Genomic DNA, 14,456 nt, shown 5'->3' on the forward strand with positions numbered 1-14,456 from the left:
AGAGGATGATCTGCCCCCATCCTGTCTTCTAAAGTGTGGTAGGGAAAAGAACTCAGGACACAAACTTCCTCAGAGGAAAGGCTACTTGTTCCTCTTCACAGGGCGATGTGAAATACCAGCAGTCAGACGGGTTTGAAACTAAAGCTTGCTTGATTCTCTTTCACACCATAAAACAGTGTAAAGTTAAACACTGAGTCTCAATTTCCTTCTCTGTAAAATTAGAGAATTGATCCAGATAATACACAAGATTTTTTAAAATATCAAAATGTTATTCTGCATGTGTGGGTTTTGCCATGTGTGAGCAGAACATTATCGCCACCATGATCACAGCCATTCAGAGCTTAGCACCTTGATCACTCTGGTCTATTACTCTCACCATTTGGGCTGAAGAACAACCTGGAATTTGGAAAATCCTTTGTTGTCTGCCAACAGTTCTCAAGAGTCCAAGGTTGCTCATACAAGCAAAATGGCACCCTTGTGGTAGCAAGGGGTGCTGAGTGAAAGGCCTGTGATGAGGACAGAAGGTCAGGCTTTTCTTAGCACGAGAAGGGGTTCAGAATAAGGCAACAACCAAGAACCACCTGTTCAACTGGGGTTGAGCAAAAGAAAGGTAACTCCAGAAAATAAAAACTCAGATATTCCAGATAGGATTCCAATCTTTATTCTTGTCTCCCTGGGATTTTCCAGCCTAAGATAGGATTAAGTTTAAAGGGCATGCTTGTTTAAGTTTTTAAAATACAATATTTCTGTTTGATTAGGGATAGCAGACACCTGGCACCAGGTATCCAGTCTACTCTATTCTGGTGGTTCTGACTAACTGATCATGGTACCCTTTATTGGTGATTCCAGAGAACATTCTAGAATCCTGAGGAACTAAATATATAAGCCAACACTTGGCTTATAAAATAAAACAAATCCATCAGTCATGCTTGTCTTAGGCATTAGCCTTGTGATTCTGGCACTTGTCACCAGGTGAATAACAGTGCTATTGAGGCTGTCTGCTGGAAGCTGGGATTGCTGATTAGACATCTGGTGGCACGTAGCATTGGTGCAGGGCCCAGTCATGCAGCAAGATGGCCCTCCAGGCCTCCCTTGGCCCTGCTAATGTATAGCTTACAGTCCAGTGGTTACTTTATAAACTGACTTCACACTAATGAGTTATAACATGGGGGCCTTAGGCCCACCTTCTCTTACGACCATGTGTCACTGTGAGTGGCCTTGTGCATGTGAATGTGATACCCTCACTTACATACTGAGGTTCATAAACAGCCCTCCCAGCACGCAACTCCCAGGCACCCTTCTGCCCTGGGTGCCTAGATTACAGGGATCTGCTCCCAAGAGATGGGGAGAGGCCTGGGCAGGCCCTGGAAGTTGCTTAGGACTCCCTAAGTGAGGGAGTGTGGTCCAGATGGAGGGTGGTGCAGCTCCCCTGACCAGTCTCCTTGGTCCTTTAAGAGCAGTATGTGAGGGCAGCGTGGTCAGAGTGGGTCAGAGCCCACTAACATATGGGACCCAAGGCAGGATCCTGGTTACCCACATCTGAGGATAGCACTGATCCCAATTTGCTCTCTGACTGGTGGCATATCAGGCTGTATTGTAAATAGATAAAAAATACAAGCAGAGTGAAGCACAGGTAACCCTTGTAGAGTCTGCCCACAGCAGGGCTTCACTAAGCAGTCAAGTGAATCTCCTCCTCTCCTCTTCTCAGGAATCAGAGGACTCCTCCCTTGTGTTTTGACTTACAAGCCTTCCAATGGTGGCTGCAGTACTGGGAAGGGAGGGAAAGAGGACAGAGACAAGAGTGAACTTAGAAAGGGCAGAAGTTTCTACGTGGGGAGGATGTTTCTGGCCATAAGACGGGGCCCTGTGATGTGCACACTGCTTGCTGACTCCCTGCCATTCTTCCACTTTTTCCCCTAAGCTCTCAGGTTATGAAATTTAAATTGGGTCACCGTGTCTCTTCCCATTTGCAAATGCACTGTCTGCAGACGGGGAAGGATAGCTATAGAAATCACACGTGGAATTGGAAGCAAGTGACTGTGTTCTCTGCTGACATCTGGCTCAGTTAGCTCACAAAACCCTGGGGGGAGTCACAGCCAAAGGTGCCGACCAGAAATGGAATGTGAGAGTCTCCAAGGGCACTGGGATCCTTCCCTCTCAATGTTCTTGGAATCTGGCCTCGATATTTTAGTCAGTGAGCTCTCTGTGTCCTTCCTCTCATGCATAGTTCTCCTCTCTCTCCTCCAAACTTGGGAAAGAAAATCACCAAGCTTTCTCAATGGAAGGCCCACCTGCTTCCACTGCTCTGACAAGATCCAGGCTGTATTACGTTAAAAGTAACACCCCTGAATTTGTCAATGGTTGTCTCATTTAATTTGAATTATTTTAACCTTCAAGTTTCTTCAGACCTTTAATATTTTTAAGGAGCTTTTAAAAAAGCAACTAAGGCTGCCTCTTTGACAGAGAAACTTAAAATTGTACCATAGAGTTGAGCACCCTTAGAGAAGTGAAGAGCTTTCAAAGGTGGAAGGGTGATCTCACTTAGATGGTGTGCTTTACGTGATTTCGGAGTCGGCAGAGAAAAACTGGTCTCCACTCACTGTGTTTTTGCATGAGCTAGGACTGTGAGGGACGGCCACCTGGGAGTCACCTGTGCCAGGCCAGGGGTCTGATGGGCAGGTACCAGAGGCTGAATGGCTGGCTGCGAAGAGGGCTCTGTGACCTGTGAGACAGCCTGGCTCTGGCAGAAATGGCTATGGCAGTGTCTAGGAAGGGATCTTGCCAGTTTAAGGCCATGAATCCAAGAGGAAATTTATAAGCTGAAATAAAATCCTCTGGAAATATTCCACGTTAGGTAATGTTTGCATTGGGAAGGGCATCATCTCTCTTCCATTTAATCTTTTCCTCTTTTTGTTCTTTGGCTTCCTGTGTCTGTAATGGAATAAAGCACATTGTCTCTGCTGAGTGCAGCCCAGAGCAGATGCTTTTATCAAGCCCTTCTTGATGGTATCATTTCAGTTACACTTGAATTAAAAGCTCTGCTCTCCTTTCTGCCCTAATTGTCTCTGCCATTAAGGGAAGATGTATCCTTTTAGCTGTGATTGGAGAAGTAAAACTAACCAGAATATATTGAATGTGGGCTTCAAATGCAATCACAAGGTACGGTCTTTAGCTCAACATTACCCCCTAGCGGGATAAAGTAGAATAGATATTAACGAGCTTACCAAGGGGTGTCATTAAATGGACGTAAGGGGAGGCTCTGGGTTGGGTTTGCTCTGTGGCAAATACAAATGGCTATTAAGTATATCATGAAAAATGTATATCCAGCCACCCCTTTCGAAATCCATTGGCTTTCAATCTGAGTGGAGAAATTCGTTCGGCTTAATAACCTCCTCTTTCTCTTTCATTCATTGCTGTATAGTGTGTGACATTTAAAATTGGAGAAACAAAAAACAGAAGTCATGTATAAAAAGAGCCTTATATAACAGATTTGATATCATGAAAATTACATACTAATATATAACGCAAGACAGTAAAAGTTAGAAGACAAATTCAAAATAAATCTAAGGAACAAGAAATACTTAAAAAATTCAACCTCCTCACGTCTGTGATCCTAGCACTCTGGGAGGCTGACGCAGGTGGATTGCTTTAGCTCAGGAGTCCAAGACTAGCCTGAGCCAGAGTGAGACCCATCTCTAAAACAAAAAATTAACTGGGCATTGTGGCGGGTGCCTATAGTCCTAGGTACTAGGGAGGCTGAGCCAAGAGGATTGCTTGAGGCCAAGAGTTTGAGGTTGTTGTGAGCTATGACGCCACAGCACTCTACCCAGGGTCACCAAGAGACATTCTGTCTCAAAAAAAGAAAAAAAAAAAACATTTAATCCCCTTAATAGAGAACATTGAGTTAAAATGAAATGTCATCTTTCATATGTTTTGATCCAGCGATTTTAATTTTTCAATTCTATCCCAAAGAAATATTCTTATATATGCCCCAGACCTCTTTACAGTGATATTCAGGACCACATATTTATAATAAGAAAAGCCTACATATAGGATAAGTCCATCAGCTGAGACTGGGGGGAGGAGGAGTCAGAGGTATGATTCAATAAATTACAAGATATTCCCTTTTTTATGGCATATTGTGCTGCTGCTAAAATAAATGAGAGAGAATTTCATACACTGCTACGTAAAGATCTCCATGAACTGAGGTGGAAAATGAAAACACAGAATGACTTCTAGTTGATTTCCTTTGTGTGTGTATGTAAATTTTTAGGACAAATGAACTTCAGCCTATTTATAATGCTCACCTCAAAGGAGGAAAGTAGGAGTAGAGGTGTTAATAAAGGGAGACTTTCTTTCCACATAACTTCCTATTGATCCATATAGTTATTCACTTTTGACTGCCACCTTGTCTGTATATTAATTGTATGGAAAAAAATGAACAAATTAGATACTATTACCTGGTATTTATACAGAGGTGCTGATGTTTAAATGAAAATTTCTCTACTGTAGATTACAGAGAATTTAAATTTAGCATAATAACAAAGCTAAGCCCAGTCACAAGTCTTTCACCAATCATCATTTTTCAAGAAATCTCTGCACCTGGGTAAACATTTTGCTGGAGAGATGAGTGGCTCTGTAGTCTCCCAGATAGTCCGAATCTTTTTCTGTCCCTAAGTCAGAGTCAGCACTGTTTACTTAGGGCCTCTAGAGGAAGCGCTGGTGGATGAGGTGGGGACCAACATTCTGGGAGTGATGAGTGCAGCCTGAAACACTCAGACCCAGAGGTGACAGTTTTAGTCTAAAGTGTACTGTTTGCTCCTCCCCATTTAGAAAGATAATGGAATTCCAAAGGGGATTCTGAAATCTCCATGTCAATCTGTGTGTGTGTGTTTGTTTGTTTGTTTGAGTCAGAGTTTCATTCTGTCACCAAGGCCAGAGTGCTGTGGCATCATCATGGTTCATAGTAACCTCAAACGCAAAGGCTCAAGTGATCCTCCTTCCACAGCATCATGAGTAACCCACCACAATGCTCAGATAATTTTTCTATTTTAGTAGAGATGGGGTCTCACTCTTGTTCAGGCTAGTCTCAAATTCCTGAGCTCAAGCAGTCCACTGCCACAGCCTCCCAGAGTCCACTGGTGTGGACTGGTGTTGGGCCACTGCACATGGCCAACCTGTGTGTATTGTTAAAGCTATTTCATCCTGTTCATCTTCAAAGGAGTTTATAGTGTTACTTTGTTGATTACATCTCTCAGGAGATCAACATACCCAGGTGAGCTTCACAGCAGCAGGTATTTACAAATTCCTTCTTTCCGGGACCAACTGTTGAGGGAATAACCCAGTGTCCCATCCCACAAGATTTTGTGCTTTTGCTTTTTCATGAATTCTTATGTCTTCAGCTTAAATGAGCATTCAAGAAAGACCCAGCAAGTACAAGTGTGACTTTCTAATTTTTTCCCTTCTTCTGAAGTATAGTTCTTTATGTCTCAAAGTGAGAAATGATATTGTGTTGTATTGCATGGAAAATACCTGATATTGAAGATAAATTATAGAGACATTGTCTAAATTCTGATGCTAAAGTATCAATTTTGGCCTTTGATGAAATTTCACAGTAATCAGTTACTGGTTAGGATCAACTTTTCTTTTGCTTCTGAGATTTCATATATCAATACTCTCTTCCATTTCCCATTCTTAGGTCTATATTTGCAGTATGAGCTGAGGAAAGGATCGAAACATTGCCCCCAGCTCATAGATTTTGACAGCAAGACAAAGAATGCTACAAATTATGTATTAAAACCACTAAAAGGCAAAAATGAATGTACTGTTAACACCTTGAATATTTTTGATTCCTTTTCTCTTAGAAGACCAGCGAGAGCTGAGAAATAATCTATAGAGATGCAAGAAGCGAAACATTCTTATATGTCTTTTTATCATCCTGTAGGACTTGGGGTGCTGAGAGGTTTGAAATACAGGAAAACCTTGTTACATTGAAGTTTTTCAAAGATCATGTGAGCAGCAGCACAAATGCAGGGCTAGAGGGCATGAGGGAGGAAAGGGCCAGAAAGTAAAAGAGCAACAATCTAGCAATGTTGGCTGTAACCCAAAAGGTTTATTTCAAAGGCTTTCCGTATAAAAGTGTGGCATCATGACCTAACACACTCAACCATTTCTGTCTTGCTTGTCAACAACAAGAAGAGTAACAATATAACACAGACAAATAGCCAGAGGGCGGTGTAGAATGACTGACTGCCTTGCAGTTACTAAAACAGACTCAATTAAAGAAACTACTGGAGGTGCCAAGGTCAGGGACTACAAACGCCTACATAACCTTCATCAAAGGGCTCACCTCTGAGGATCCCCTTTGGGTCACATTTTGGGGCATCCTGGTTGGATCATCAGATATTGAGTAAAGGTGTTAGGAAGAGAAAGATGCCGGAAGCCTGCTCAGTCACAATAGGTTGAAGCATGGTTTGTTCTTTAAGTAACAAAGCAACTGATCTCTTATAGGTAGATAGGATTGGTTTATTTGTTTAAGGATAACCTATGTAAGTACAGTCTGGAGTGAAGAAGATAGAGGAAATATTCATATATGAGCTTACAAAGCCCCCTTGGACCAATCAACAGGCAGGAGGCTGGACTAAGTCACTCTAATTGAATACAGAGCAGCAGCGGAAGGTGAAAGGCGTTTGGGAGAAATGATGGATCAGGCTCAGTAACTGAAGGGGGACCATAAAGGCATCAGGAAGAATCAAGATGACATACATTTCTGGCTTCAGGTTCTGGATAGATACTAGTGTTAGTAATTAAGGTCAGGAATAACAAAGAGAAACATGTTAAGTGGAGAAAGTAGTGAGTCCAGGTTTTAAGGTACAAATGGTAAATTCAGGAAATTAGAGTGGATGATGTTTCTTTTCCTCCTTGTCATGTGGTTATCAGTAGCCGGCACAAAACCTGGGATACCCACGGCACTCAACACGCACCTGGAGAGAAGCCTGAGCTGGCATAGTATTTAGAAGTCAATAGTAGACAGAAAGGAGGTGAGTTTTTGAAGTGGGTGAGCTCATTCAGAAGCATGTCAAGCAGACCCTGTGATGACCATTTAAGGGGTGGGCAAAGGAAAGCAGCCCACGGAGGTTGGTGATGGATGTGTCAGAGAGAGAAGGAGGAATTTTAAACATGTTGGTGTCACAGAGGCCATATAAAGGAGAAGACAAATTTTATTTTTAGCTGAAAAAGTATCCTATTTGGCTAAAACAATTCTATATAATTATTTGAGTTACCTTAAATTTTAGTGTTTGATGTCAAATGGCAAAGACGGAAAAGCACATTGTTCATGTTTAGAAGACAATTTTAATGAAGGAACAAACATCAACCGATTTAAAAGCCATAGTAAAAGGAAGTAAGCTAAGAATTGGGATGGACTGGATCCAGCAATTAGGCAATCGGGGTTGTTCCCAGCAAGAGCTGTTTCAGTGCACTGGTCAATCCACGAGTCCTGAAGACAATGGAAAACTGGGAGTGAATAAGTGGAGGACTCCAGGTCCGATTAATGTTCACAGTGCTCAGCTATGATAAGTTAGATAAGTCAATAGCTATTATATAACAGAGTTAAGAAATTGAATAAATATTCTTATAATCCGAGGCCCCAAAATCCATTGTGAGGAGGCTGAAGATAAAAGCAGTTAGATGATAAATGACTTTTTCTCCACGATGGAAAAGTCTGGAAGATGATGGCAGGTGCAGGTGCAGTTGTAGCTGAGGGGCTCTCAGTTGAGAGCTGCACCTGATAGCTCCTAACATTTCTGTGAACTCAGAATCAAATATTTGTCTGAGGGGAAGCAGGAATGGCATTAAGCGTTTTGATGAGATTAATAAAGAATTAAAATAGCTATTTAGGGGATTAGAAGGATTGGACCAGAGATGGAACAATTGCGGATTGTCAATTGACATTCAGGAACCATCTGAAGATAAAAATCATAAAATCAGAGCAGGACCCCCCACTGGCAGAGTCTACTACTCAGCAGAGCAGATGTGAGTGAAGAAGGTAGAGGTCCGTAATGATTGGGGTAGAGGTCTCTAATGATCTAGAAACCCCACAATTTGGGGTTTCTAGAGTGGCCACCACAGATGAAAGCTGCAGAGGATCAGATAAAATGGAGTGGACAGAGCTGGGAAGATAGTGGTTGAAGAGATGACCAAAGGATCAAATTTGAATAGGAAAATCAGTGAGAGACCCCATGGATTAACAGGGGAGCTAAAAGATTAGAAGTGCCATGGGCAAATGTCCTGGGAGTGACAGAGCTGGACAGTTATGAGTTTACATTTCTGAGATACAGCAGGGGACAGAGCATCATGGGAACCCAGGGAATCAAGGTTGAAGTGTTTGCTGGGTTACTTATTATTGAGGCAGTGTCTTGCTGTGTCACCCAGGCTGGAGTGCAGTGGCATCACCATAGCTCACAGCAACCTGAAACTCCTGGGCTCAAATCCTCCTCCTGCCTCAGCCTCTTGAGCAGCTGGGACTACAGGTGTGTACAACCATGTCTGGCTAATTGGGTTCTCTGTTTAGATGTTCACATTCTCTGAACGGTAGCAAAAACTGAGGGAGAGAGAAAATCAGTGAGCCAGATGCTAAAATACTTAGTGAACGCCACAGAAGGCTCAGGGAAACCCAGAAGATAGATGTGACAGAATGGAAGAAAACATCACTCTGTCATTGAACTCCCCTTCATCTGAATCTGACCTGTGCCTGCCTTGACCATTAGGATATGGTGGGTGTCTCCATATGCTCCTTCCCGGCCTCAGAACTGAGGGCAGAGGAAAAAGCCACCAGCAACTCACGCCTGGATTACTGCCGTGACCTTCCAACTGGCTTGCCTCCTTCTATTCTTGCGCTTTCATTGAAAGGTTCCTTCTACCTTTGTTTTCATTAAAAGGCTCAAAGAATTCTTTGTCCAATATTACTGTTAAAGCGTAAGTCAGGTCAGGTCTTTCCTCCGCTCAGAACCCTTTGGAGGCTCCTGCCTCACTCAGAGTTATGAGGCAGCCTTGCTGTTGGCCTCTTAGACCCTGTGGGATCTGGTTCCTCTTTCCCTCTGCCCTCACTGCCTGTGTGTCTCCTCACTCGGCTCCATCCTCAGCTTTCCTGCTGTTCCTCAAGCTTACCAGGCACATTCCCACTCAAGGCCTTTGCCCCTGTGGTTCCTTCTGTCTGAAATCTTCAGGAAGGTTCCCTCCCTCAGCTGTTACTAAATAGTCACCTTCTCTGTGAGGTCTTCCCTGAACACCCCATTGAAAATTTCACAACTTTCTCAAGCCCAGAATTTCAAATTTGCTTCCCCCCCATTTTTTATTGCATAGGTCACTAATGTGACATACATGGGACTTGTCCTGCTGGACTCTCTGTCTCCCTTATTAAAGTGCAAATTTCCCTTGAAGACAGAGTTTTTTGTTTGTGTCATTGTCATTTGCTGCTGTACCATCAGTGTCTAAAACAGTATCTGGCACATCGTAGGTGGTCAGTATTCATAAGATGAATGAATTCACTATACCTTTTACAGGGCTCAAAAGATTACCTCCAGCCTAGTCCTAGGATGGGGCATCAATCTAGCTGACATTATCTGTTTAAAGTGTTCTAAGAGCTGTAGGATTTATTTTTATGGCCTCACTGTGCTCAGCGCCCGTAGCTCAGTGGTTAGGGTACCAACCACATACACTGAAGCTGTGGGTTTGAACCCGGCCCAGGCCTGCTTAACAACAATGACAACTGCAACCGAAAAATAGCCGGGTGTTGTGGTGGGTGCCTGTAGTTCCAGCTACTTGGGAGGATGGAGCACGAGAATGACTTAAGCCCAAGAGTTTGAACTTGCTGTGAGCTGTGCCACTGGGGCACTCTACTGAGGGCAACATAATGAGACTCTGTCTCAAAAAAAAAAAAAAAAAAAAAAAAAAAGTGAGGAATCCAGAAAGCCTGAATAATCTACAATGGCCCCTAGCTGTCTGTTCTCAGTACCTGTGCAGAACAGTCTCTCTGCAGTCCATTCTATTAACAAGCCCACAGGAAGTGAGTCTCAGGCCCAGCCTACTATACTCCCTTTGTTTCAAACTGTAAATTCCTTTGTGCCCCTATGCTTTCCTGTTAAAGAATCATGTCAGGAACATGTTAAACAAAAGATTATGTAAAGGAGTCTTTTCAAAGCAGAAAATAGTGTGAAATGCTTTGTACTCACCACATTATGTTCTTTTCAGGTTAGAAATTGGTGCTGCAACAAAGGAAAATCCTTCCTACAGGTTAGTAATGGAGGACACACAATCAGGTGCTTTTTTTTTTTTTTTTTTGAGACAGTTTCACTTTGTCGCCCTCACGGCTCACAGCAACCTCAAACTCTTGGGCTTAAATGATTCTCTTGTGTCAGCCTCCTGAGTAGCTGGGACTATAAGCACCCACTAACTGGAGATGGCAGTAAGGCAGCTGCCCACATCTCCCCTTGAATCACCATTAGATTCCAGAAGCAGAGTTGCTCTAAGTTTATGTTGCCTAGAAGAAGCTTCAGCTGGAAAGCAGGCCCAGGCTACTCAGCTGAGATGGGGGAGGTGCCTACAGCATTGCAAGGCCAGGAAAGTGAGGAAGAGCAGCTCAGCCACACTCCCTACAGAGGTCTGCTCTGGGAGAGCAGGCTGCTGCAGTGGCCTGGTGCCTGCCTGTGATGGTCAGGAGGATGCTTTTGGGACACCAACCTCCTCATTGCCTGAGATATGTGATACTTCCACTTACCTCCTCTTCCTCCCTGCAGTCAGATTTGAAGTGATACTGGAGGAATGCCATCCTTGGGTGCGTGCTTTCTCTGGATCTGTCCCTTTCCCCAGCCCACTCACTCTCACGCTCCCCGTGGTTTGCTCTGTCCCTTTCTTGTAGCAGCAGCTTTCTCCTTTTCATTTTCATCTGTGAAAGCTCCCCTGAGGCCATGCTCCGGAGCTGAAGACAGGATCCCATCACCAGCACCGGTGTAATCATTATTAGCAAGGGGAGGGCTCCCAGGGCCAAGTCTACAGTGGCCACTCAGAGAAGACGGCAAATCACAGGAAGTTGAAATCAGAAAGCATGATCCACGGAAATGCTAAACACACATATCATAACCATAAAAAACGAGATAAGAACGTGAATCATTTTTGAGAAAACATGCTTTGAAATGTGCAGACTGACTTCTGGAGGCTGAGAGCAAAATGATTCTCCCAGGCTGTTCTTCTGAGGTGGTGAATGAGCTCATAGACCCATTTATCTCACAGACTAAGCTGGAAATAGCAACTCAAAGGTTTGGGCTCCTCCGTAGGTAGCTCTCAGAAGGGAACATAGACTAAAAATTGTCATAATGCAGCATGGTGCTGGGATGGAAAGCACTATGATGGGCTTGAAAGAACAGGGACAAAACCACAGGGATAATTATCAGCCTCGATAGAGACACACTTTCAGAATGACTTGCTGTTCACTGTGTTCAGGGATGTTTAAGACCTTAAAGACAGAAATAAATGGAAATACATGGAATAATGAATAGCAATCTTAAGAGTCAAATTGATGACTACTTAACTGATTCAACTCATACCAAATGGTATTAGAGTGTACTCACAAGGATGAAACAGGAATTTTTACCCTGTTATTACTCATGTAGGATAAGTATTTTAAATTAGATAACAAATAATTATTTTATTTCAAATACACTCCTTGACATGCTAAAAACTGTATTTCTTATCTCAACAAATTTGCCTATAAAATTCATTTACTTAGTCAAAATGATTGCCTACTAAAATTGTCAATGGAATAATGGCATTGCCTTAGGAAGAAACTCAAGCACGGAGATTAAAAAAAGACACAGCTGAGTATCTCATTATTTTATTTGTTCACATTTATCCTATTTGAAGTTAACACTACTTCATTTGACAGTTTAAAAATAATTCTGTAAATAAAACAAATAAACAGCAGCAACAGCTAAATAAGGACACGACGTATATGAAAATAATGTGTGGAAAGGAATATTCTGAACAAGCAAAGGGAATGTGACCATGATTATGAATTTGACAATAAGAAGAAAAAACTTTCCAATGTCTGTTAAAAAAACAAAACTCTACTGGTGATAAAAAAGAAGAATTCAAAGTGCAGGTGCGCTAGTTTTCATTTCCACATCCATTCAGGAAATAGATAGAGCATACTAGTCTTTTATATAAAGTGACAAGTTCTGTTTAAAACATTCAGTTACATTATCTTGCAGATTTTTTTCAGTTTACATTATCTCTACATCAATTTCATGGAAAGATGGTCATATATGATATGTGGTATAAATTTCTTGAATCTATGGAGAATATAGAAATGGTAAAGTTTATCGCTTAGTTTTTTGCTTTCTTTGCATTGAGTAACAAGAAGCTGAACATTGAGTATCACAAGCATCAGTAATTTAAAAAACAAAAAAAACCCCAAACCTATCCTGCGCCTTCTATCGCTGCTGCCACTTTCAAATTCTCTGTAACAAAAGATTGTTACTTTTCACTGAGTTCTGATCAGCTGACATAAATAATCAGAACAATTTTTTAATGCAAAATTGGTCTCTGTCCAAATTGATCCAATACAAGTGTTATTCTGGCATCATGTAAAAAAAAAAAAAATCACATACATTTTTATAATTGTTTAGAACCCCAAATGTTTTCCCTTTGAGGGGGAACATCTGTTTAATATGATTTTTGAATAGAGACTTTTATGAAATATATTTCAAATCTTAAAAATATTCCTAATACTCTCTAAAGTGGTACAGGATTTACCCCCAGCTGACAATGCCTTTTCCATTAAAGAAGAGTCTTGTATTTGTTCTATTTCATTTTCTTTACAGCCCTAATTGTATTTAAAAAGCCTGAATACACAAATGAATGCTGCCTTATTTAGCATTAAACAGCACTATTTTTTAAACCATGTATACAGCTCAACAGCAAGATTAATAAGTTATAATACACACATATCACTGACAAATTCATCATTTTTCTGTAATTCACTGAATAAACTGTATTCTGGTAGATCCCTCTCCCCCCAACGAGACTGTAACTGTACCTACATTGAGGTGTTTATATTTTTCTCCACCAGTTTTCATTGTATTACGTTATGAAAACACTAGGCTTCAAGCCAGGTACTAATAAATATTTAATTTAAAAGAAAGAAACCCCAACACAGAAGAACATAAAAAAAAACCCCTCCCTCCATTGCCCTCCCCAGGGAAGGTGACTGCGTCAGCCGGACATGGCCGAGATTTCGTAGTCACTGGCCGAGGTGAGGGGCTTGCCCATCATCCGGATGTTTTTTGCACTGGTAATCCTGGCCATCATGCACACGGGCTTGTCAAAGTACCTCACCAGGGCAGGCTCAGTCAAGAGGGAGGCGAGGAACTGCTCGAAGGTGATTGCCCAGTCCCGGTCCAGGCTGGTGCTCCGGGGCAGCGCCGCTGTGCCCTGGCCGCTGCGCACCAGGACAGTGTCCTCCCCGATGTCTTCGCAGTGCAACTTGTCCTCCTCATGGGAGCCAGCACTCAGCACCGAGTACGAGGACATGGAGCTGTCGTCCTTGGTGTCATCGTCGGAGATCAGCATGGAGGAGCAGGCCCCGTTGTCCCGGGGCGAGGAGTCCTCCAGCTTGATGTCCTCCATCTGTCCTCCGAGAGAGTGTTCCTCACTGTCAGTGGCCAGGCTGGCTGGGAGGGGCTCCACCGACTCCACCATGTAAGGCTGGCTGGGTCCCTTCTTGGGAAAGAGCATGCCCTGGATGCCCTGGTGACAGGACGGCCCGCTGCCCCCACCCCCACCCTCCTTTGCAGGCTGGGCGACGAAGAGCTTGCCCACTTCCCCAATCTCCAGCAGGAGGCTGGTCACGGCTGCCGTGGCGTGGTACAGCTCCTGCTCATTGGGGTCCTCGCTGAACATGTTATACATTGTCTTGCACAGCTCAATGAACTGCCCCTAAAAAGTGATTTGGAAAAACACATAAAATGTGAAATCTGGGGAAGAGAGACATAGGACCAGGTGGACTGAAAAGCCATTTAAATGATGACACCTAAAGATCTTTGGAAAGTCCTGTGTGTAGGATGGACGAACATGTTTAAAGTCTCTTTATTGGCTGGGTGCACCAGCTCATGCCTGTAATCCTAGCACTCTGGGTGGCCCAGGTGGGTGGATCCCTTGAGCTCAGGAGTTTAAGTCCAGTCTGAGCAAGAGCAAGATCCCCGCTCTAACAAAAAAATAGAAAAAAATAGGGCAGCACCTGTGGCTCAAAGGAGTAGGGCACTGGCCCCATATACTGGAGGTGGTGGGTTCAAACCTGGCCCCGGCCAAAAACTGCAAAAAAAAAAAAAAAAAGCCAGGTATTGTGGTGGGCACCTGTAGTCCCAGCTACTTGGGAGGCTGAAGCAAGAGAATCGCTTGAG

The 14,456-nt window shown here is 43.0% G+C and overlaps 1 protein-coding gene across 2 annotated transcripts in view; it reads right to left on the minus strand.

The window, feature by feature from the left end:
- Positions 1 to 11,873: 11,873 nt before the first annotated feature.
- Positions 11,874 to 14,456, minus strand: part of TBC1D9 (TBC1 domain family member 9) — a 150,939-nt gene continuing 148,356 nt past the window's right edge. For both annotated transcript variants that reach the window (XM_053582065.1, XM_053582071.1), the window contains exon 21: positions 11,874 to 13,992. In XM_053582065.1, coding sequence (XP_053438040.1) covers positions 13,270 to 13,992 — 723 coding nt within the window. In that variant the 3' untranslated portion in view covers positions 11,874 to 13,269. The remainder of the gene's footprint in view (positions 13,993 to 14,456) is intronic.

This window comes from Nycticebus coucang, chromosome 1 (genome assembly GCF_027406575.1).
Source record: "Nycticebus coucang isolate mNycCou1 chromosome 1, mNycCou1.pri, whole genome shotgun sequence".
In the NCBI taxonomy this organism is placed as follows: Eukaryota; Metazoa; Chordata; class Mammalia; order Primates; family Lorisidae; genus Nycticebus; species Nycticebus coucang.